Raw genomic sequence first — 26,434 nt, forward strand, 5'->3', positions numbered from 1 at the left:
CCAAAGAAGCAAAAGGCAGATCAAATTCAGATCAGCAGTCAACTTCAAGGTATAATTGAATACATAGATAATTAAAATTTCTAATTTTCAAAGAGCTATAATACTTGAAGTTAATACATAGAAATGGTAAAGGTTCGACCCTCAATGCATAAGCAATGTTTAAACCCGACCTTGTCTACAATGCACAAGCACTGCTAAAGCCCACTTTTGGTTTCAATGCACATACAAGGCAAAATTTCGACCTTAGATCTATACATGGGCACTCACCAAATCCGACCTTGTTTATAAATTAGCAATGGGAAATCCCACCCCTACTTTACTGCATGAAATCTCCTAAATCTGCCAATTATTGACAATACAATAGAGATTCACTTCAAACATGTGAATGAGGGACTGATGTTGAGGTCGGCTTCCTTCAAGAAACGTATGTGATAGAATTGAATAATAAAGACCGACCATGTTCAAATTTTAACACAATTTGAAATTGTTTGAAGGAATTTGTAAAGGAACAATGAAATCATAAGAACTGTCCGACTCATCGATAGGAGAGGCTAGTGTTTCATGGAACGTATAAAGAAAAGGCTTGGGAGAATTATCATCTCATAATTCTAATTCAATTCAAATCAGTTTAAAGAATAGAATTGCGAATGTTTTCAAAGCAGAGCAGCTAATTGCCACTCAATAGCAGACTTCAAAGAGAGAGGAACATCACATTCAGGAGTTTGGAATCAGAATTCAAGTGGGTGATTGAGGGTATTTGATTTCAAAATTTGTTTGCTTAATATCCAGCTTCTTCTTGAAAATAATTTGCATAAGTATATTTGTTAAAAGTTCTTCAAGACAGGTTGAAGAGCAAGAGTTAAATTTCCAATTACTTATTCTTTTATCTTGTACTTCATTCTAAATTTGATATATAATTTCAATTGTGATTTTTGCAAGGAAAATGTGGATGACATAACCAAGACAAAGAGAATGAAGGAGAATGAAGGAGAATGAGAGACTTCACCTCGTGAAAGAAAGATCAAACCCCAAGCAATGCAAAGGATATGAATGATTCAAAGGAGGATTCATCTCAATTATGCAAGTGAAGAGGAACATTACAAAGGAGGAGATGCTATAACAATCTTGAATTTTCCTTCGCAAATCCAAGATCAAGGTCAAAGCAAAAGGAAGTAATCCTGGTCAAGTACAACATGCACAAGAACATTGAGCATTGACATCATGAAGGCGACAAAAGATGAAGGTGGAATTCAAGTACAAAGGATGAAATCAGTGAATGCATCTCTCAAGCAGATAGTTTTAGAAGAGTTAATCAAAGTTAGAAGATGAATTTGGGAATATGACCCATCACATTCATCAAAAGATTGGATAATGTTGAGCATCAAGAGATATTGCTTGTGATGAAGTATCAAGTCTACATGGCATGCAAGTAGTTGAGGTGGTGACAACTCACCTTCATCCACCAATCAAATGATTCTAAGTCAAGGCATCCAAGTGCATTGAACTTGATTCATCAACAAACTACACATGTGGAGGGCACTGAATTCAATGTGCCTAATCTCATTTCTTATTTGTCCACATTCATTATAGGACATGTATCTAAAATATTGTAACAATCTCATTCAACAAGGAGTTAGTTGCAACTAACCCTAATTAGGGTTTTATTGTTACATCTTGGCTGTTGATTTGAGAATCAATCAAAGTCATTCATTTGTAATGGAAGAGCTATTAAAGGCCTAGCCTTCTCATTTGTAAAGATTAAAAAACAATAGTAAATAGCCTTAGAAAGTAGAAGTAGAGTAGAAGGAAAGAAGAAATTGTTGCCAAGACTATGTCAACATCAATACATAAGTTTCATTGAAGTTATGGTGGTTCTTTGTGTTGTGTTCTACATTTTGCATAGTTTCTTGTTACTTCTCAAAGTTATTGAAGTTCATTAATTATGGTGGATACATGCGATGATATATGATGAATTCCTCAATTCATACTTTTTTGTGGTTTGCTGATTGTAAGCTACAGTGCAAAGTTAACCTGAACCTCATTGTTGCTAAGTTCAATTGTGAATATTTCATGTGGATTGCGCCACCATTGGGTATTTGAATGAATGGTTTACAGTATGAAAATCTTTCATTTCCTTGGGAGATTGCACCAACATTGTGTAGTTGTTGTTATCGTAGCAAAGCAAAGCTTGGTTTGAAGGAGTTTGTCTATCAAAGCATTATCCATTGTCATCATTGTCCTTGGTGTTAGAATAGATTTCTCTACACCCTTTCCCTTTTGCCTTTTGTTTGAGTTTGAGTTAGTGTAGGAAAAGAGCATCACTGGATTGTTAAATCAGATGATCAAGTTTCGGCTGTGATTCAAAAACATAAGTCCCTTTGTGATACCAAAATATCACATCATTACAACTGAGTCTATCCATTTGCAAAGTCAAGACCTGACTAAAGAAACCTTGGGGTTATCTTATTTGATTACATTTGTTTAGCATATAAGGTTTCCTTGTTCCAGAGAGGATATAATACTTAGTATTTTATTTTGTGTTCAAAGTGCATAAAAAACACATCAACAGTAGGTACATATTGGATAGCTCGATTACAATTGGGAGGGAATGCATTGGGCTAAACATGATCAACAAAATGTGACAATGATCCTCTTGAATTTTGAAAAGGCCTACGATAGAATTGAGTGGCCCTTCGTGCTTGAAATGTTGAAAGCTTTTGGTTTCCCACTTGAGTTTTGCAGATGGATCAATATTCTCTTCAATGACTTCTCTACTCAAGTGGAGGTGAATGACGAACTTATAGAGCTCATTTTTCTTCAAAGGTCAATCAAACAAGGTTGACCAATAGCCCTTGCCTTATTTGTGATTGCAGCTGATGCATTACATTACATTCTAAGATCTAATCTCATCTCTCCTCCAATCAATGGCATTAGATTACCCAATCAGGAGCAGCTACTAAATGCCCAATTTGTTGATGACACTATATTGTTCATTGAATTAACAGAGGATAATTTTGACAATATAATCAAGAGATTGGATGTGTTTTGTGTAGCTTCAGGATCAAAAAACTCCCCTCATTAAACCATTGTGATTGGATGGACAAAGTATTCACCTAATTGGCTTGCTAGCAAGAATTGGCAATGGGACGATCCTTATGAAGTGGTAAGATATCTGGGTATCCCATTTGTTCTCTCTCCCTCTTTGAAAAGTACGTGGGAATCAGTGTTTCAGAAGATATAAAAGATGTAAAAACAAGTACCTTATCTTGTTATGTTTTAATAGGTGATCTTTATGATACAATTTGGAGCTGCTGCCCCTCATAATGTACTCTCTGTTTTGGTAAACCATATTTAATAAATAAATAAAAAACATAATGTTTGGAAAATACAACTATAAAATACATCAAATGAGTATGATGAGGGGGCAATGCCCCTAGCAAGATCGAGGGGGCAGCACCCCTCGCAAGGGTTTGTGGGCAATGGCCCTAGTGGAGTCGAGGGGCAGCACCCCTCACAAGGGTCTAGAGGCAACACCCTTGATAATGGTCTAGGGGTAGCGCCCCTGGCAATATCAAGGAGAAGCACCCACACAAAGGTTTGGGAGTAGTGCCCCAATGAGGTCAAGGGGCAGAAACTCTTGCAAAGTTGGAGGGTAAAACCCCTTCCAAATTCCTTGTCACAATACAGGGCAGGTTTGATAGGTGAATCCCCCGCAACCAAGCCCAAATGAAAGCCTTTGAAATGACTCAGACCTTCATGGTGCACACCATTTTCATAATTTTCGAAAAGGCAAAAAACAATGTATTTTCACTTCAATTCGCACAAGAATAATCAAACACTAGAAAACGGTGTTTTCTCAATGTTTATGTGTAATGTCCCCTTTTTAAAATGAAGCCAAGTTGAAACCTAACAACCACCATTCATTTTTCATGGGCTTTGGAAATTTCGCACTGAGGAGATGGAATTAAAATTAGAATAGAAACAGCTGAGTAAAGTTAAAATATAAAATAAGGTCTCTGACAATTAAATTTTATTTTAAATAACTCATCTCGAATACCAATCAAAGGTCATGAAGGAAATTTAAAGAGTTATGTCTTTTGGAGGAAAACTTTATTTAAGAGAGACCGAGCAAGGAGGAGGCATATCGATCAACCATTGTATTTTTTGATTTCTACTCCTTGTTGGACAATTGGAGTTAGTTCAATTAACCTGAGGATGAAAACCCTCTAAATTTGGAATTGGAGTATGAAAACCCCCTGATTTCCATCACTGGATTAGTGGACAAGAACCCTTGATTCAATTCTTGTTTGAAGAAGCTATACTGCTGTTTTTATTTGATATATTTGTGCTGTAAATTTCATCATGAAATTATAATGGTTTGTGCATTGGATCATCATATTGCTGTTTTTTTGTTGTAAGACTGAAGGGCAGAAGTCGATACCATATTCATATCTCTGTGTGTATATATTGCATGGAATAGAATGCTGGTTATAATAGGCTGCTTGTACAACTACAGTGCCAAATATTGATACTAACCAGCTACTTTGGTCGCTCACATAGGGCCCACCACTAAAGTTGCAGATCACTTGTAAAGAGTCAAATATATTGCTGGTTGGTGGTTCCTTTCAGCACCATTACTGAGAATACATTGCCAGTGGCAGCTCCTACTTAGTGCCATCTATTGGATCAGGTTTATATGAGAATAGTGACTTCTACAATGCTATGTTTGGGCAGCTTGTACAGTGCCTATGATCTGATAATAATGACTGTCATTGAAGACAATCAGCTTCAGCTTGGAAACATCTGATAGTGGTAGTTTTAATCCAACAAATAAATGAAGATAGCAGATTGTGTGGGACTGCTGTGTCTATACGTTATTCATGAAGGTGTGATTGCTGTAATTTATCTAATATTATATTCATTGTCAAATATTCCAAATTTGCATACAAATTCGTATTTAAATTGTGTGGCTTGCCGCCAATACTGGGAATTAACTACAAATCTGACCCTAATCCGATTGACAATCTGATTTGTGAGGTTAAGTAAGGGAAAATTATTGATCTGATTTGAATCAAGATCGAATTTACATAAATATTCCATTTCAGGATCTTACATTATGCTGCATTTTTGGCACATTGAGTTACCTATTCTGCATCCAACAAGTAGCATGACTCTCCGAACTTTTGCTGATCTGACTCATTGAAAACTTGGCCATCACAAACTCTTGATGTTTCCCTGTGGGTACTTGGCTGCCCAAAAAGATCATGAGCACTTGACGAGTTTGTATACTATAGATCACATATCAATCGTTGAGTGAATTAAGTATACATTGTTGCTTGGCAATGATTTTTACATCTATAATATCTATTTGTTAAGAACAGAGAGTGCATAGCCACCCTGTTTACAGACCATCTCTCTTCATTAGACACTTTCTCTTGAAAAATGGTATATTCTAGTCCACTTCAGATAACTAAACTCAATCTTGGAAAAGGATTTATATGTCTTTGGATAAGGTGTCCTGGTGTATCCTTCATTTTTCTGCAACTATAGAACTGCAATAGTCCGTAGTTTTCCAAGTAACAATAATTGCAGCCATGCTTAAAAACGGTGATCCATAACTCCAGCTGACATGTGGCAAGGTTATGGTTCAATGACAATAAGGTACATTTTAAGAGTGGCCCAGGTTCACAGATGAATAAGAGAGCTTATGGCAAAATTGCGATGTTTATTTTCATCAACATTGCAGACTACACTACATGATTCATTATCAAGACAAACAAATGATCAATAACCACTCTTATAGTGGTAGCCTGGTAGGTATACAGAAAATCTAGGCAAAAAAACCATTACTTTGAAAGAGGATATACTAAAGTCACAAACATCAGGAAACAATAAACATCTATGTCCTAGGTTTAATATATATAATGTCAATATATATATAAAAAATTACATATGATGGTTGTGACTAGTATATTCTCTTTTAAAAGAGTGTTGGGTGCCCACTTCTTCTGTACACCTACCACAATAGGAGAGGCTATCGCTTATTTGCCTATCCCTTTCAAAGTAATGGTTGGATGTTCAAATCTTCTACCTTAGCAAGGATAAGCAAATGATCAACAACCCCAATTATTGTAAATTAAAGAATAATTAGACACCCAACCATGACTTTGAAAGAGAATATACTAAAGCAACAAATATCAGAAAACTTCAATATTGCAACTTTTTTTTACATATATATATTATATATCAACATTATAAAGGATTACGTTTATATTTACAATCACTACCAAAGACATGAAGTTTAAACCGACAGAACTAAACGAAGGATTAAAAATGAACTCTCAAACTATCTTATATGAAAACAATACCATAACACACTTTCCACGAGCCATACAGATAATCTTGGCCAAGTTAAACTATTATTTTACGTCGTATCTTCCAATTTTACTTGATTCCATTAATACTAAATATCTATTTCTCATAAATCAAAACCCTAAATACAAAATATGTCGACAAGTTGAAAATGAAAACATCAAGCTGACCTTGAAATTAACTTGAGCAGGGCAAGTGTAAGACTTGATCCCAGTGCAGCTCCTGCGGCTAACAAAATAATTGAATGATTTTTTGGCATTTTCACTCAGTAACTGTTGTGCATGTGTTCTGCTTGACTGAAAGAATCAGTATATTACAGTACAGTGACAATTTATACCAACATAACAAAGGGATTCCATCCCCTTTAAGATCATTCGGATTTAAAATAAAGTTAAAAAGGCTAGGAAGCTCGTCTCTGTGTCAAATCGTCCCATGCACGAATTTAGGCTATGTTTCGATGGAGGGGACGTTTTCCAAAAAAATTAACGATTGTGAGAAAATTTAAGCGATTTTTATAACCATGATGAGGAAATTTATAGTAGTTACTCCTAGAAGAAATTTTAGCCTAGAATTTTTAGAAAGTGATCTCATAATTTTTTTTATTTTAAGCTATTTTCTTTATTGAAATTTTATTCATATTTATAAATTGTTTCTAATGATATCATATAGATAAAAACAATTAATTAATGGAGAAAATTTTAATTCTTGTCTTGTTGTCAACTATCATGTGAACGAAAAATTTTAATTGGGAGGAAGCATTGACAAATGCAAATTATCATTATGAAGAACATAGCTAATCACTTCACAAAGCATGCTAACTTAATTCTAAGCTTAAATTTTTAAGCTTGCTCATCACTTTTATAAATATATATGCAAATACTCCTAAAAATTCTTATCTAACACCTCTTTAAATATTTTAAGTAGTTCTCCTCCATACAACTACTGCCTTAAAATATTTGAACTAAAAGTAGGGAATTATGTTTTCTATAGTGAGATTCTCATTTATTAAGCAATTGATTTTTTCTTCAAGCTTGGATCTTGCCACTTCGTAATTATAAACTTTGAAGCCCCTAAATTGGACCACTTAGTTAATTTGTTTAATAGGTATTACTCAAAAAATTGGGTTTCTTTTGACTAGGGTGAATTTCCTTAATTTCAGCTTACTATCTCTTAACAAAGATCTGCATAAAATCAATTCTAGGAGGCTCTTAAAGAAAAAGAAATGGCAGCTAAGGATGGATGGGAATCAATGGATAACTTGCCTAGTGATAAGATAATTGTGATGCTTAAGACCCTCCTCCCAATATTAGCAATGCCCATACAACTCTGTTTTATTTTAATTTGTATGTTATTCTAGAAACTCAACTATCATTTCCCTTGTGCAATCATAGACTACTTCATATCTATCACTTTGCCAAGTTCTATTTCTAATCTTGGCTATCTAGTTTGATTTTGGGTTGTGAACCCATTGTTGGTTGTTCCAACTAATTTCCCAAGAAACTCTATGAATTAGCCAATTTCGATGATCAAGTTCTTGGATAAGTGGCCAATTAACAAGAAACAAACATAAGGATTTTTATCTTCTAATATTTAAGCTATGCAGGACCTAGGGGGGTTTCCCTTAACAATATCTAATGATACCAACTTCTTATACTCAAATATTATAGAATTGCACATATGTTCTCAATGAAAATATACTAAGGAAGTGTATAATATGTGTCGAATTGGCTTCATTCTTGGATATCAAATATGTATAAGCTTTGAGAATAGATTTTAATTTAACCTACTCCTAAACAACATGAAAAGTAACATGTTTTGGGTTTGATTATTGTTTCTAAACTAGGAAACAAGTAACTCAGATGCTCGATGTTTGTATTAGAGTGATAGAGTTAAATAATAGAGAATAAGTGTAATCTTCTAGCAAATCTATTTGAACGGTCAGTGGATGCATACATTAATACTTTACATTATGAATCCTCAAAATGAAATTACAAAATTCTACTTATAAATTCATAACATGCATTCAAATTTATTGTGAATCATTTAAAGCATTTAATTCTGAAGCAGTCACCGGTGAGGAGGGACCTCAAAGAGATCAATTTGAACCGGTCAGCAAGAGTAACACAACGGAAACACAAAGATATGATGGAGGCAATGTAGAACAGATTGTATTATTTCATGTAGAACGGACCTGGTAGAACATACAAAATAGGTCACAACCGGGACCTTGAATCTTAAGATCTATCTTCTATGCACAGTCTCTCTACTTGATTATTTGATTGATTACATTCTAATGCGCAATTACAATTATATATACTATCCAAAGGATCCAATCGGTCCAAAAGGGATCAAAACCCGAAGAACAAGACCTAACATGTAAAATTAACAAGGTCGGCGTCCACCAAGAGATTCCTCCGGAAAATCCAAAGGATGAAACGTAGATCGCAGGAAAAAGGTCGGCCACACGCCAAGGAACATTGAAATCAATGCCCAAGGCTCTGCAAGCTTCAGAAGGGGTTCTGGTAGATCACCAAAATAGGTCCAGGCAACCGGTAACAAGAACTGTCAACTAGTAACAGGAAACTGTCAAGGAAACCGATAGCGATATCTTGTCGGAAAATGATCCAAATGCGATGCGGTCTGAAATTAAGAAAGATGATCAAGTCTTCAAGTAGAATCCAACTCCACAGGATTTGGTGAGCCAAAACCAAGACACACCGAAACAAAAGTTGAACTGCAATCAGAAAGAAAATGTTTTTGGTTGATGCAAGATTGCTATGAACCGGGGATGCTCCTGCATCAGACATCCGAGGTTATTGAAAAAGAGAGCCTCTCACTTTGTTGGGGTCAGAGGAAAACCAAGGTCGTCTACCTCTACCTAAAAAATCCAAGATGAATCTTCAACTGGTTTGTCCTTCCACTTTACAAGATGCTCATTATACTGACTGCTTCGGGTACTACGCCCAATCCTACAGTCCAAAATCTCTTCGATCTAATCCAATTCCTTCTAGGGCAACTATTTCTCCAAGTCTGCAATAGTGTCCTCACTGAATTTTGGTTCATGATATTCATGAAGATTTGCAATGTTAAACACAGGTGAAATACTCAGACTATCCAATAACTCCACTTCATATGCATTTCCAAAACTGAACTTCCTCAAAATCCTGCAAGGTCCAAACTTCTTCATCTGCGATTTGTTATAAGTTCCAATCAGGAATCTCTCTTTTCTCAGATATACCATCACTTCATCGCCAACTTCAAATTCCTTATGTCTCCTCTTCTCATATGCCTTCTCCTTATACTTGTTGTTCATGTCAAGGATTCCAAATGTTGCTTAACCTGAATATGCAAGGTTTCTATGTGATCTGCAAAGACTTCTTCTTCTGAACTTCTTTGGTCTTCACTGCTAATATCCCTCAATTCTGATATACCCCTAGGATGCACTCTGGTACCAATCTCAAAAAATGTTCTTCTGGTGCTCCTATTCACTGAATTTTTGTAGGCAAACTCTGCTTGTGAAAGGATTAAATCCCAACTTCTGGTTTTATCTCCCACTAAACATCTCAACAAATTTCCTAAACTCCAGTTAACTACTTATGTCTATCCATCAGTCTGTGGATGAAAAGTAGAACTGAACTTCAAATCTATCTTCATCTTATTCCAAAGTGTTCTCCAAAAATAGCCAACAAACTTAGTGTCTTTGTCTGAAACTATGCTCTTAGGTAATCCATGCAATCTCACTACTTCCTTGAAAAATAGGTCTCCTACATGCAATGCATCTGATATCTTCTTACAAGGTATGAAATGAGCCATCTTAGAGAATCTATCCACTACCACAAATATAGAATCATTCCCTTTCGGTGTTTTAGGAAATCTAAGTACAAATCCATGCTTATATCCTCCCAAGGTCTTACCGGTACCGTCAAAGGTTTATACAATCTCACATTCTGACTACTACCCTTTGCAACTTGACAAACTCTACACCTATGCACATATCTTTTAACATCCTTATGAATCTAGGGCCAAAAGTATTACTCACTCACCAATGCTATTGTTTTGTCAATATCAAAATGTCCAACTAAACCTCCACCGTGTTTCTCTTTTATCAGATTCTCCCTCATAGAACTCTTAGGTATGCACAACTGAACTCCTCTGAATAACAGCCCATCCTGAATGAAATAATCCAACCACTTGCTTCTATGTACCATAACCAATTCTCTACATGTTTTCTATGGTTTGCAAAATCTGGGCCATCATCATACAAGGTCTTCAAATCTTCAAATCCTAATACTGTCACTCTCATCTCTGATAGCAAATTCTTTCTCCTACTCAATGCATCAACAACTTTGTTAGATTTACCACTTCTATGCTTCAACACAAAGGTGTAACTCTACAAGAATTCTACCCATCTCATATGTCTCTGATTCAACTTACTTTAACTGTTCAAATATTGCAAAGCTTGATGATCTATATACAACACAAACTCCTTAGGCAACAAGTAATGTCTCCACTTCTTCAAGGCTTGAACTATGTCATAAAACTCCCGATCATACACTGAATATCTCCTTCGGGCATAATTCAATTTCTCATTGAAATAAGCTACTACTCTCCCTTCCTGACTCAAGACTACTCCTATTGTTGTTCCACTTGCATCACAATCCACATGAAATACTTTGTTGAAATCCAATAAGGCCAACACAAGTTGATCAGTCACCTTCTGCTTCAACAGTTCAAAACTTTTGTTTTCTCTGGTGGTCCACTTGAATTCCTTCTGATCTCCTCTCATGGTATCAATCATAGGGTTACAAACTGAACTGAAATTTCTGATGAACTTCCAGTAAACCTAGCCAATCCATGAAATGATCTTACTTCTTCAATGTTTTTCGGTGTAGGCCACTCAACATTTGCTTTCACTTTCTCAGGGTCCATCTTCAAACCATCCTCAGATATCACAAATCCCAAATAGACTAACTCATCCTTCATGAAAGTACACTTCTTGATATTGATCAACAAGTTTTCTTCTCTCAATCTCTGCAAAACTTGTCTCAACTGCAACAAATGTTCCTCTTTTGTCTTACTGAAAATCAAAATGTCATCCAAATACACAATAACAAACTTACCCAAAAATTTCTTCAATACCTCATTCATCAGCCTCATGAAAGTATTCAGTGCATTAGTTAATCCAAAAGGCATCACCAACCATTCATACAATCCTTCATTTGTCTTAAATGTTGTCTTCAACTCATCTCCTTCTCTGAGCCTGATCTGATGATATCCACTCTTCAAATCTATCTTTGTAAAGTATTTTGCTCCACTCAAACAATCCATTATGTCATCCATCCTAGGCAAACGAAACCAGTATTTCACTGTGATCTTGTTTATTGCTCTGGACTCAGTACACATTCTCCACTCTCCATTCTTCTTAGGTCCTAATACTGTTGCTATTGCATAAGGGCTCAAACTTTCCTTGATCAAACATTTCTTCAACAACTCTTGCACTTGTCTATTCAGCTCTTCGTTCTCTGTCGGTGTTAACCGGTGTGCAACTTTGTTAGGCAAACTAGCTCTGGGAACCAAGTCCATGTAATGAATAATACTTCTCATAGGTAGCAATCCATCAGGTACACTATCTGAAATGATGTCTTCATATTTTGTCAGCAAATCTTTTATCTCTTTTGGTTGTTCTCCTTCCGGTTCTTATTTCTCAGTCTTCTTAGGAATTAAGGCAAAACACACATTCTCATGTCTCAATCCATCTAGAATTTCCTTCCATCTACCAAACAGATTCTAGCATTCATACAGACTTCATTCTTCAAAGGTTCCTTCAAAGGCAACAAGGTTTTCTTCATCCCATTGGCCACAATAGTGTATGTATTCTTCCTCCCATCATGTACTGCCTGTCTATCAAACTGCCAAGGTCTACCCAACAAAAGATGACAAATATCCATAGGCATAATATCACACAAGACTTCATCATGATAATTCCCAATTTTTAATTTCACCAAACATTGCTCACTTACTAAGAATCCATGCTATCTGATAAAGCTTAAGGTGTGTCAATCTCTCCAAATTCAACTTATTCACCATCTCTTCTGAAACAAGATTATCTAAACTACCACTATCAATAACAACTTTAAAAACACTTATTGGATACCTTACATTTGGTCTTGAAAAAATTCTTCCTCTGCAAGGGCTCTTCATCTCCTCTGATATGACACAAAGCTCTCCTCATTATCAACAGTTCTCCGTCTTCCAGTTTATTGTCTGATTCGGTGGGGTTTTCTTCCACCACTGCTTCTCTTCTGGTATTCTTTATCTTCTTACACTTGAAAGCACGATGTCCTTCTCATCCACACTTATAGCAAGTTCCTCTAAATGTTCTCTTGTCTTGTCTTCCAAAATTCTCATCCCAACAGCTATCTGGTTCTCTCCTCCGGTAGAAATTTCTATCATCCTTCTGGTATGAATTACCTTCTTTTTTCACTTCCTTCTCCTTGTTCTAATCTATACAAGTTCCTCTACCTCTGATATATCCTCTTCCTCCTTGAAATCTTACTCTAGTAAACCTTCCACCTCTACCTTTCTGTCTCTGCTCGTGTCTTTTGTTTAACTTCTCTTATGCCTTTAGGGCATACTGGTAAGCCTCTTCAACACTCTCCAATTTGATCAAACTGAGTTCATCTTGTATAGACATCCGCAATCCATTCAAATATCTTGCAACTTGTTCAACTTCATCATCAACATGTCCAGATCTGATGTTCAACTTGTAAAATGCTTCGTTGTACTCCTTCACACTAGATTCCTTTTGTCTCAAATTTTGCAACTTCCAAAATAGATGCACTTGATAATCAGCTAGCATAAACTTTGATTTCAACTTACCAATCATCTGATCCCATGTCTTAATCTTCTCTTTACCTCTTCTTTGTCTATCAACTTGCAAATGCTCCCACCAAAGAGATGCATGACCTTTCAACCAAGTACAGGCATATTTCACCATCCTCTCTTCTACGGTGTTTTCAAAATTGAAATACTTCTCCATCTCCAAGATCCAATCCATCAATTCATCTAAATCCAACTTCCCATCATATTCTAGTGGGGTAAAATGAGGTTTAGTATTCTCCCTACTCAAAAACCTTTCCTCATTTGAATCAACTGTTGGTGGGTTTACTTGTTCTATCGAGGCTTCTTCTCCTTCATCTTCACTTACATCTTCAATATGTTGGCCTCTTCTTTGGGTTGTCTCCACGGCTTCCAACCGGGCTTCTATACCTCGCAACATCTCCATCATAGCAGGGTCTGCATTCCCATGCGCTCCACCATTCCTAGCTCCTCTTCGCACCATCGTTCACGTCGGTCCTCTGCAGCTGTAGGTCGGATCCGCAATCCGCCACCCTACAACAAAATTTTCAATACACACAACCTCTAGAACGAAACTTCACTTTGATACCACTTGAAGCAGTCACTGACGAGGAGGGGCCTCAAAGAGATCAATCTGGACCGGTCAGCAAGAGTAACACAACATAAACACAAAGATATGATGGAGGCAATGCAGAACAAATTGTTTTATTTTATGAGAATTGATTACAACCAACCAGTAACAACCGGGTTACAGCATACTGGCTCACAAGCCTAGTAGAACATACAAAATAGGTCACAACCGGGACCTTGAATCTTAATATCTATCTTCTATGTACAGTCTCGCTACTTGATTCTTTGATTGATTACATTCTACTGCACAATTACAATTATATATATGATCCAAAGGATCCAATCAGCTGAAAAGGGATCAAAACCCGAAGAACAAGACCTAACGTGTAAAATTAACAAGGTCGGCCTCCACCAAGAGATTCCTCCAGAAAATCCAAAGGATGAAACGTAGATCGAGGGAAAATGGTCAACCACATGCCAAGGAACATCTGAATCAATGGCTAAGGCTCCGCAAGCTTCGGAAGGGGTTCTAGTAGATCACAAAATAGGTCCAGGCAACCTATAACAAGAACTGTCAACCGGTAACAGAAAACTATCAAGGAAACTGATAGCGATATCTTGTCAAAATATGATCAAGTCTTCAAGTAGAATCCAACTCCATAGGATCCGGTGAGCCAAAACCGGGACACACAGAAAGAAAAGTCGAAACTGCAAACAGAAAGCAAATCAAAAAGAAAATATTTTTGGTTGATGCAAGATTGCTATGAACCGTGGATGCTCCTGCATCAATTTCTCTCCTTTAAAACAAGTCATAAACAATACACGCAATCACAAAAACATTGTAATGACAAACTCATAATATATTTGGTATCTCGTATTCATATAAATTTGAATGTATAATGTGGAGACAATTTTGCAATTACTCGATTATATTCAGAACCTGGTTTGACATTTGCTATTCGAATTTGAACAATTACAATCTATAATTTTAAAATGGCCTTGATTTCCCTTTTATAGAACAAGGGAGAAAACAAGCTTCAGGCCATGTACAAGTGTCATGTGTTCATTTGACAAACAAGAAAATATATGCCAAAGGCATCTTTTAGACATAAAATAGACTTTTCCCACCAAAAATGAGAATATTTGATCTACAAAATTTGTTGAAGGAAAAATCTCGTAACTAGAGGAAGATACTCCACTCTCCAAACTGACTTTAGTTGATGTATAACTTATGTAACCACCTAAGGAGGGCACATGACTTCCAAATGATGAAATGATGTGTGATTTCAATCTAGGGACCAATTGAAATGCAAATCAAATTCATCTTCATTTCAATTCATCTCCCAAAACTATTGGAACCTATGAGTTGATGTCATGGCAAAATACTCAACAAGATGACAAACTAAAATGTAAGTCAAATTTTCATTTGTTGTACTTCAACAAAATTTTAAATAACATTAGAGAACGGCCAAGGTGGAAAAATGGGATCCTATATGATGGTTTAGTTGACATGCAATTCTAAAATGCAATCTTCTTTATATCATAAGACAAGGATGCCTTCCATTCTAATTCTATTGGTAGGGGCAATGTGCTTGTGATAATTATCCCCCAACAATGTGTTGATGACTATTGAAATTTGAATTACACCACTCTCAAATTTTGAGAGATCATTCAAGTATGTGTTGAGCTTCTCAATAGACTTTTCCTCTTCAATATTGATAGTTTCAAAATTGGGACTAAGGATATTCTTGATATTTGTTCTCCACTCTAAGATGTCCTTAAAATTCTCATTTTCCTTGTATAGTGAGGTCATCTGAAAGATTGAATTCCCCTCAATTTTAGTTAATTATTTTCTTATCATCTTTATATATAATTCATGAGACTCTAACAAATGGGATGTATGATTATACCCATCTAATATGTCATAGACTACCTGACATGCATTTTGATTGATTGGTACACGAATTGTCAAAATATTTAGAGCTTGTACCCTTCTTCCCAAATGCTTCATAACACATCTTAAATGCATTTCACATCTAGCATAGACCTTGAATACTTATCTGACTGAATTATAACTACCCCAATGCTATATCCACATGTTGGAGAATTGACTCCAATTGGTTTCATAATAATGAACTAGCCATATTAGATGCTAGCTTCTTCTTTATGGTAATAGCATCTTCAACCTTCCCTTTCAATTCTTCTTCTCCCTTTCTTTTCTTTTCATTTTTCTTCTCTGACTATGTGACCCTAACTTTTGCCACTACTTCAAATTTAGTTAGTAGGATGTTGTTCTTGTAGTTAATTGCTCTCTAAGCCTCTGATTTTCATCAGTCAACTTTGTAATATATTCCTCTGCTCTCAAAACTAACTTATGTGTAAACTTTGCACTATGAGAGGTCAATTTGAAACTCGAACCACCATTGTATATGTTGTCATTTAAACAATCAAGTGTCCACACAATTCATGTTGCTCCTTAAGCATCACTAGCTTCAAAATGGTTATAAAAATGGGCCAAATGGACAACATGTCATGCTTGTCATGAAAATCATAAGGATGATTAAAAAACCTATCTAAATCCTTTGAGGGTATTTTTGTTAAAGGTAAAAACTCTTGGTTGGTTCATTTTTTTGTCTTTCAGATTAATTATTTAGAAAAATTATTGCAAACAGTTGTCACAATTGAGAAGCTTTATGCACGTGTTGTGAAAAAGAAATTTGATTTTGAACCAATGAGGTATAGGACTCAAAGGCAAGCCTATAATTGGTGTAATATCAAAAATCTCTCTCTTTGTGATTCAACGCAACAAATGGCGCCTTCCTCCATATCATTGGAGATCGGGCATCGCCACCTTTGTCCTTTTGTGATCCAGCCATAACCAGTAAAACCCTCAAAAGAGAATTAACCGGCTTATGCAATAAGAGTAACACAACGAAAGCAACAAGAAAACATTGCAAGATCATAGAAACATATCATTTTATTGTCTTATAACCTCCGGCAACCAACCGATTATCATCATATAATTATCTTAGAACATTTGGTAGTTAACCGGTTACATGCAGGCTACAATCCAACCAGGACTCTCAGAATCAACCGGATCACTAAAACCAAATCTCAATCCTCATTCTCATTTCTACTTCCTCTTCCCTACAAATGATTACATAGTACCATATATATACCCTCCGAAACATATTTGGGTCGGCCTCAAAAGATTACATTTACCAATGTAAGAAAATGAAACATGCAACTAGGTCGACCCTAAGAATGAAAGAAATCTTTCCGAAAAATAACAACAAGGAATATCAGATCGGCAAGAAGGTTGGCCACATGCCCAAGAACATTAGAAAAGACCCCAAAAAGATCCACACACTAAGAACCGCTCCGGTAATGAAGGAAAGTTAGTCGGTAAGCACAAGAACTATCCCGAAACCCAGAAATAGTCAACCAGGAACTATAACCAGCCAGAAAAGAATCCAAATGGATTGAAAAATATGAAATTAAGCACATGAACCAGCCTAGAAACTAAAAATAGGATCTGCAATGAAAAGCAAGCAACTACCGATATCTATCGGTAAGAACACATAAAATTGCACACTAAACTGAACAAGAACTAAACTGAAAGGAAATATTTTTGGTTGATGCAAGATTGCTCATAGACCGGGGATGCTCCTGCATCATTTTTTCCACTCGAATCACCCAGTCAACTCCAAGAAGGTATTTCACCAACTCCGCCAACTTATCACCTTCGGGGACTAGGGCGCAGTGCGTTAGTGTCCCGCGAATCGGGCAGTTTGCAGGTGGTTGTTTGAGCATTACGCCTATGCCTAGAAGGAATCGTAACGCCCCTGCATGCACCCACTGATGTCAGTTTTTCGTCCAAAATCTATATCTCTCTGGTTTAAAGGCATTTTGAGGATCTTTTGGCATTTGAGAAAACTCTTTTCAGGTTGGAGCTCTCGACGATTTCTTGGATAGCATTCATAGCTTCCTATACCAAGACCACCATTGTTGTAGCTCTCCAAACAGTTACAGCCTCATCTTCGTGAGCACTTTGTAAAGGGGAGTTGTTCTCTTTCCCATTTTTACTCTACATATCTCTTTATTTATCATTACTTTCCAACTATCTTTATCATTTATTTTCCTCGTGATTCTATATGGGTTGTTTATGGAGGTGGAAACACCAAAATGGGGGTGTGACTTAGGCGGGCTCCAAAACACAACCCCAACATTTTCCTTCTTGCTTGTGTGTAGGTTCTTGATCGTGAAAGAAAATTATTTCACGGGAGGCTTCAATCATGGACCATTCATGAGCTTTCTCTATTTCGTCCTCTTAAGTTATTCTTTCATTTTGTATTTCGCAATATTATTCTGTTTTACCATTTTCTTACAAGCATTTAGCATTTTAATCGTATATGTCATTCTGGTACGGTTCCTATGCTCCGTCAGCATAGGATGACAACGCATCGCGTTGGTGTCCCTAGTTTGCGCACTCGTCCCAAGGACAGAGGCTCAATAGAGTCGTCCGGACATCCTCTTTGCAATCTAATAGTCCAGTTTGATTATTTTCATCCCCTAGCTCACCTTAGCGCCAATTCAAGTGAGGTATTAGAGGGTGGATTTGTTCTCACGGATTCATCATCCCTGAGGTAGCAAATTTCCTCCGCTACTTTTTGGTGAACCCGACATGAATTGATTTTCTTTATGTTGTGCATTTTATCTTTTAGATCATTGCATTCATCTAATCTAATTAAACACCTTTGTTCTAGCATTTGCGAACAATCTAGTTCATTGCATATAATTTGCATTTTGTATTCGCTTTCTAATCTCTAGCCAAACTTTACTAGAAGACAAAACATTTTGTATCCTTGTAGTGTAGTCTCAATGTCAGAAGACTCATCTATGAGCTTTACGACCTAGAGTACCACAAGAGCTGTAGTTAGGAGATCATCCAAGTAGAGCTTTCCTCATAACCGTTATAGTCCTCCTTTTCCTAGCATGATGTTTAATGATCAAATTCCTGACCCAAATGATTTTTTAGCTTCTCGTCCCCTTAAGTCCATTTTGATAGGGGGCCCCTCTCCACCTGGTTCACAATACAACTCTCAGAGTAATTCTCTGAGAAATTCTACTGCATCTTCCCCTCTGGTTGTTGATCATGACTCTACTCTTACTGTTAATTTTGAGAAAATTGACATGCTCAAGCAAAATTTGAGAGACTTTGAGGGTTTCCTAAATCGGGAGAATGTCCTACCCCAGGTTGGAAATGTTGTCAACACTTTGAGAGACATGTTGATCTCAGATAGGAGAGACCTGGAGATGTTGAGGGCATTATCTATGATTGTCAGGAATCATGTGTCTTTGGTTGATGCTCCTCCTCAGGATGGCTAGTCCATTACCTGTGGACCTCATCTTAGTGTCAGTATGCCTGGTTCGGTAGTGCACATGGTTGATCCCAGGCCTACTATTCCTATTATCACTGCTTCATCTACCCCCTTGGGCTATACGGGTATGTCTAGTGTCTCAACCTTTGCCTTTGTTGCAGCTCAAATGTCTATGATTAGCACTAGCACTACATTTGTCAATGGCACTGGTCCTTCTGGAGGTTCTGGTGAAGGTGGTGGTGGATCCGATCCACCTCCACCTCCTTCGCCTAGCAATCAAGTCTTGAACACCATCCTGAAAAACATGGGACAGTTGCAGTTGCAACTCACAAACACGACTTCCGCCTCTAGTCACTCATCCATGCCTAAAAGTCCCCTCAACATCACCATCTTGAACACTATCCTTCCTACCACGGCTGAGTCATTGAAAATTGATAGGTTTAATGGTGATGGGGACCCTAATGTGCACATTGATTCTTTCATGACCATGTGTAGCGACTATCACATCTTGGACTTTGTGTTTCTTAAACTATTCTCATGGCCCCTTAAGGGTATTGTGTTAGAATGGTTTATCTCTCTACTAGATCATTTCTATCTACACCTTTGATCAACTTATGGACCTTTTCCTTAGACGATTTCATGCTAACATTGGCAACAAGGTCACTATTGTTGAACTTGTTCATTGTAAACAAAATCCCAATGAAAAGATCACAGATTTTATCTCAAGATATCAATGAATTTCTACCAAAATCCCCTTTTCCCTGCTAGATAGAGATTTGTAGAGGATGTTTATCGACAATCTGCAGTAAACATTGAGGGAGAAGCTAGCTCTCAATCGATATTAGAATTTGGCTAACATGTGTTCCTTTCTTACAGACTACTAGCACACCATGTCACAGTTCGGAGATTCTTCTTCAAACCCTCACGGTAGGTCCTTTGCAAGAACATCTATGGAAGGGTCTAGGAGGAATAAGGCAATAACTAATGTTGTGGTTGTCCCTTCGACAGCTACTGGACAAGACTCGCAGTAAAATAGAGTCTTAATGCAACGATTGTTGAAAGACAATCTAATCACCCTTCCCGAGATTAGACCATTGTATGATAGCAGACCCTATCCACATTGGTACGATGGATCCAAATGTTACCCTTACCATTGTGTGCCTGGTCATGACACCGAGCAATGTTATCTTCTTTGACACATTGTCCAGGACCACATTGACAGTGGTGCAATCAAAGTTCATGCACGAAAATACAAGTCGAACAAGTCTGTTGACAAGACCAATAGTGACTTGCAAATCTATATCGATCCCTTTCCTCTGCGTTCAGCAAATTTCATCTCTACATCAGATCCTTCTTTAGATGATGGTCCATTTGTGAACATGGTCACCATCACTCCAATTTTCTCACCTCCTATCTAGAAGGGCAAGGTGTTTGACATATCTTTATCATTCATCCTTTTGGATGCCTAGTATTGTGGAGAGCATGCTCCTCTATACATTCCTGCCAAGTTGAATGGTCAAACTGTCACAAGTGTGATGATTGACCCATTGTGCAGAGTTGATATCATTACAGAGGAAACTCTATTCGTAAATAGTTAACATAGGCCTGCGTATGATGAATGTCAAGCAACCTTGAAAACACATGATGGGTTTTCTATCCCTCCTTTGGGTAGTATCACCTTAATGGTCCTTGTGGGGCCTAAGGTTGTATCTTCCACATTTGTGATCATTCCTAAGTCAGACCTATTCTGAGTTAGGATAGGCATTCCCTAGTTGATTACCATGGAGGCAGTCCCTTATGTAATTCACAAATGTCTCAAGTTTCCCCATGAGGCTTCAGTGCATGTCATCTAGGATACTGGATATCTACCCTTGGTAGCCCGTGGGGACTTTTTTCTAGACCATTTTTGGCCTACTCCAATGGGGTCCATGCTTCCCCATGGTGACTTGATGTATCGCACATACTATCAGTATAAGACAGGGGATTTGTCTCCTAAATCAGTGCAGCCTAGTTTTTCATTGCCTTTGTCTACATCAAGCTCTGCTCCATCTATTCCAGTCTTGGAGCTAGTGGTACCTCATGTCTCCTCATCATCGAGGATAGGGGCTAAGCTTGCTCCCCCAAATAGATCTTCATGTCTGCCTAGGACTGCACAACTTCCAGTGGTGTCCTATGTTCCTACGACTGCACGTAGTGCAAACAAGGGAAAGACACCTATGTTGTCAAAGTTTGCAGCCTATCATCCCTTCGAGCTCCCGATCATGGCTGATATCTCTCAGCCCTCTCATTATGATAAAGGGAAGTGTTCCTCTCGATTTTGTTTGTCGTCGCTTGCTCATGCGTCATAGCTTGCATCAGCACCCTCCATTCCTCTGACTGCTCCTCGAGTGAAGCGAGGTAGGGTGCTCATTGTTGTGAATGTGGTGCCTATCCCAGATGCACCTCCTATTTCATCAGTTGGGCCTCATCCTATTCCTGACACATTTTTGGAAGCCTCTCCTATGGAGAATGATGCTCCTAAATCCTCTAGAGCCTCGGTTGGTGGTCCTCACCTTTGTCGTAATCAACGTGCGCGTGTGTGTAAATGCTTTCGATGGGCCATAGATTGACAACATGATATCGCTCTACAAATTGTCGGTGACTCTTCGACACCCGATCTTGTTATCTCAGAGCCCGTTTATTAGGATGTTCCTATCTTTGCAACCTCTTTGGTCTTGCTTCCTGCTGCTTCGAGTCCTATTGATGAACCTCCCCCTAAATGGGTTCAAGTCTTCATTGCTCCTTCTTTGGAACCGCCCCTCATCACTTCTTTGTTGGATATACCTTCATTATTCTGGCCCATTGATATGTTGCACACAGGTGGTGTCTAGTGCATCTCTGTCTGCTCCCCTATCTCGAAATCGTTCTAGTATCAGAGCTTTCCTAGAGTCCTTTAGCCTACTATGGTTGATAGGAGACCTACTTCTCTTGTCTGAACCACAACGCAAGCTTGAGTAGGGCCCCATTCCAGAATTTTGATAGAGAAAATCCTCGCAGGTATATTCCTCACCCTCTTCTATGCCTATTTTAGTGCTTGTTGGTTTGCTTGTGTCTGTGTGTGTGATTCGGAAGGCCTTGACTTTTGTTGAGTTTGTCACTGCCCCTCTCCTCGAGGTTGGCAGTCCTGTTGTGACTTCATCTTCTTCGAGTGAGTCACCTGCTTCCTCTACGAAGGCTTGCATGTTCGACTCCTTGGAGGACATCTCGACCTTGTCTATGATCTTCACACGATTGTTGACCCTTACTTCCTTCAAGCTTGTGGACACAGACGTTGCACCTGCTTTGTCCCTTGCCCTCGCTGTCGGTGAGGCACCCGATGAAGCTCTTGCGGTCATCCCTCTCTGAGCTCATCCTCCTTCTCCTTATGATCTAGATTAGGAGGATGATGATCTCCTATGAGTGACCTTTAGGATGTCTACCTCTTACCTCCATCTTTTTGATGTGTGTGCGCTTGATTGTGTTCCCTGTGCCTGCTTTACATGTTTGTTCCCTCCTGGAGGACCCAAGATTATTGCATAGGTACTTGGGTACGAGAGGTTGACTATCTTTATCTGTTGTACTCTCCCAAAGGACACGAGTTGCTCCATCGGTGCTTGGATACAAAAGAATTTATGTCATATATCTTCTTCTATTTGTCTCTTTACTTCTTCTCTTTGTTGTATCTTTCTTTTTCAATACTCGAGGACAATACAAAGCATCAGGGGCATATTTATCCTTCTTCCATGTTGACTCAAATTTTTATTTTATCTTTGTCTTTATGTGCTCTTCTTCAGAATTGAGAACTTTGGCACTATGATGATATACCCACTAATACATTTAGCCTAAAATTCCAATTGAGAAGGTATATTGTGATCAAACTTGATTTTTTTTGAAAAAATGCCCGATTTCGTCGGAATTCTGACGATAATTCAACATTTGGTTTTGATGTAGAAGGAATTGGCAATGACATTAGGTTTTTTTAAGAAAAAGTGCCCACATTTGTCGAAATTCCAACGACCGCGTGCATTACTTAAAAAAAAAAGAAAAGACCAAGTCATTTCATAAATCCCACCTCTTTACAAAATCTTGCCTCTCATTCGTCTCGCCTCTATAGCGAACCTATGGGTTTAATCGTGGCAGGGAAGATCATTGGTCACTTCCCAAGGAACTGCCCCAAGTAGAGCTGGAACTAAGATTGCTGGAAGCTCTGGAGATTTACCACCCTGTCAAATTACAAGGTTGCCCTCATTTCAATCCCTTCCATTATTTTATTCACACGAATCATATTGTTCCCTTTTTTTGAGTTTTGTATGAAAATAGTGATCATAAACTGAAAAATATTAGCATGGCATGGATGGTGTGTCATTGTGATGAATAGTTTATCTGATAATTTTGTATGCACTTATTTGGTTTTGCTTGGCGAGGCCAACTTTAATGCAGTAAAAACAATGCTTTGATCACATTCTTGAATATTTATAAATCGAGTCACACTTGAATGTCGCCTATAATTGTTATGCTACAACTTAATCACATGTCTAGTGGAGTAATAGACGACCTTATTTTGCTAGACGGATTTGGCAATTGGGTCATACTGTCGTGAGTGTCTCCCATTACCATTCCATTGTAACCTTTTAGACCACAACTATGGGATGCATATGGGACAACTCACCGCTTAAACTTTAAATCAGAATACTTCCATGGCTAAGGGTTTAAACTTTAAACCTGTACATATACTATTGCTGTCCATAACTGAGAAATAACTACGAAAACCTAGATGAGCTGTTGTTTCTCAATTTATATGGATATATATGTGTTGGTGTTTCCTACTAGTTCTTAGATGTTCTCTAAAGAACAGTCATAGCTTCATTAGTTTACTAATTTGAAAGAAATTAGGAAAGGTCTAGTACCAGCTTGTAGAGTCACTATAAAAGTTTTAAAAGAAGATTGTGATTTACCTTCCTCTAAATGTTTTACTAGTATAGGGAGATCCTCTGTCCTCTACTTCCTTGATCTTCTTGAGACCTATTCATTCTTATAGTATGTAGTTCAGTTAATTCATATATCATACTAAAAACCCCATCTTCATTATTTTCATCATTGATCTTTGAGAACAGATTCAAAAAAGTCATATTGTTTATAGAGATATATGTCTTCTTCTACTACACCCCTCCATGATATTGCATTAGTCATGTAGACTAATTTAACAATTATGTTCTTACAAGAGCAATTTGAAGTGATGTGGTAAAGCTTGTTGCAAATATAGTAGATTATAGTTTTGGATTGAGGCTTGGGATACTTGCACTTGCAAAGGTAAGTGTGTTCGGAGCATGAAAATGATGATGATTAAAGGATCACTTACAAAAAAATGAGTTTGTATTTTTTGTGAGAGTAATGCTTGTGAGTAAAGGGCTAGCAACCAAAGGGGCCAGTTTAAGGAAAGTAAGGATCACGAGACTTGTTTTATTGCTTAGTAAAATTTTGAATATATTTGTTCTGATTGATGAAATGAATTATTTCAATTTGAGCCAAATCAATGAGATGAATCAAAGAACAAGTAGCAATAATTGTTGGTGTAATAGGGATATTACCTAGCTACTTCCACTATTAGGTCATTTTTATGCCTTATCATTTAAGTTTACTTAAGGTATACATAGGATACTTATCACTTTATGTCTCATATCATAAGATTAAGATACTTTCATAATCTTATGATATCCTACATGTCTCATCTTGACCTATATAATCAAGGGGTTCTATTTATAATCTCATTCATTCATATTGTAAACTTGCATTCATTGATAGGAATATAGTTTATTCGTGTCATATTGATCTTCTCATTTTGTTGTGCTTTCCATTAGACCTCTAGATCTTGGGTGGCTATCTCCATAGTCAAATCTTAAAATATTTACCTTTCTAGATTCTATAAAAGAAATGGTTTTATCAAGAATATCATATGGAATAGCTTCTAAATATTTGCATTTGATAACAATATTGTTAGAGCATTTTTCTTTATAGGAAAATAATCTAAACTAGACTTTTTTTTTCAAGCTAAGACAAAACAAAGTAAGGTAGTACAATAATCACTTTCTCTAAATTGAGATTTTTTGGCAAAATTTTCCAAAAAAATCTCTAAATTAGTCACATAAACATACTTTCTCACTATCTTCGACCCCTCCATATAACCCTTTGGATCAAATAAGGGTATAATTCTGAATGCTCTTAAGTTATACATAGTAATATCTTTGTCACATTGTTTTAAGTTTCATATCTCATGGCAGTTCTTACTCTTGTCATATGATTACTATTGTGTAGATGGGTCCTTGAGCCCTAGTTTAATCCCATTTTTTTATCTATATCAAAGATATTCTTGGCATCCTCACTCAATGGCGATCAAGCTCTCCCTACCCAGATTAACCTATCTCTAAATTTGGAAAATGGGTGCAGAAGTTTGAGTATGAGTACTCTTTGGTTATTTGTCATGCTTGTAAGGAGAAAAATAAGGATGAAACTTTCCCTATTTCCCAGGAGATTCAAAATATTGATTCTAATCAAGGGAGTTCCCCTTTGGATTGTTCAAGGATATATAATGCTCTGGGTTCTAATGATGGATGTGCCAATGATATTATGTCCCTTCATTGTCTCAAGAAAATAGGATTTGGAGAGAAGGGTCCTTCCTTTGTGCTCAATCAAAGAGCTTTGGATCAATTTTTTAAACCACCCTGATTTTAGGATGGTTCATTTTTGCTTTAGTTATTCCGCCTCTTGTTGTTTTGTTGTTTTGGAGCTGTTTTGGTTTGTTTTTTTGTTGGGATTAATGCTTCATCTTTCTCTTTGCACAAGGGATCAGGGCCCTTTCAAAATCCCTTCTTATCTAATTAAAAACACTCAATGATGATGGATCATTATAGTCCCCCCTCTATGCTTGGATTTAAAAATAGAATGAACTCTAACTACTTGTTTAATTCTAATAGAATATGACATTAGGGTACCTAGGTAGCATAAGAGGTTGTTCACTAAATTCTTCCACCTTAATGATAGTTAATGTTAAGGATTGAATGAAACAAACTCTTGTTCATGGATCACCTTCTTAGCCTCCTATGGAAGTCATTCTTTGTGTGGTATACCATGACCATAATCAGGGTCTTAATAAATGTATTAGATACTCTCTATTATCAATAAGAGAGTTATCATAATATAGTCATGGCGAGTGGTTACAAATAAGATTAGTGGGTCCA

The 26,434-nt window shown here is 37.2% G+C and overlaps 1 protein-coding gene across 4 annotated transcripts in view; it reads right to left on the bottom strand.

The window, feature by feature from the left end:
• LOC131038055 (tRNA threonylcarbamoyladenosine dehydratase) overlaps positions 1-6,874 on the bottom strand; it is a 137,475-nt gene extending 130,601 nt beyond the window's left edge. For 2 of the 4 annotated variants that reach the window (XM_057970349.1, XM_057970352.2), the window contains exon 1: positions 6,543-6,867. In XM_057970349.1, the coding sequence (XP_057826332.1) occupies positions 6,543-6,631 (89 nt within the window). In that variant the 5' untranslated portion in view covers positions 6,632-6,867. Of the gene's footprint in view, positions 1-6,542 lie in introns of all 4 variants that reach the window. The other 2 variants (XM_057970350.1, XM_057970353.2) reach the window with 2 other exon arrangements.
• Between the last annotated feature and the right edge of the window lie 19,560 nt (positions 6,875-26,434).

The sequence above is a fragment of the Cryptomeria japonica genome, chromosome 2 (genome assembly GCF_030272615.1).
Source record: "Cryptomeria japonica chromosome 2, Sugi_1.0, whole genome shotgun sequence".
NCBI lineage: Eukaryota > Viridiplantae > Streptophyta > Pinopsida > Cupressales > Cupressaceae > Cryptomeria > Cryptomeria japonica.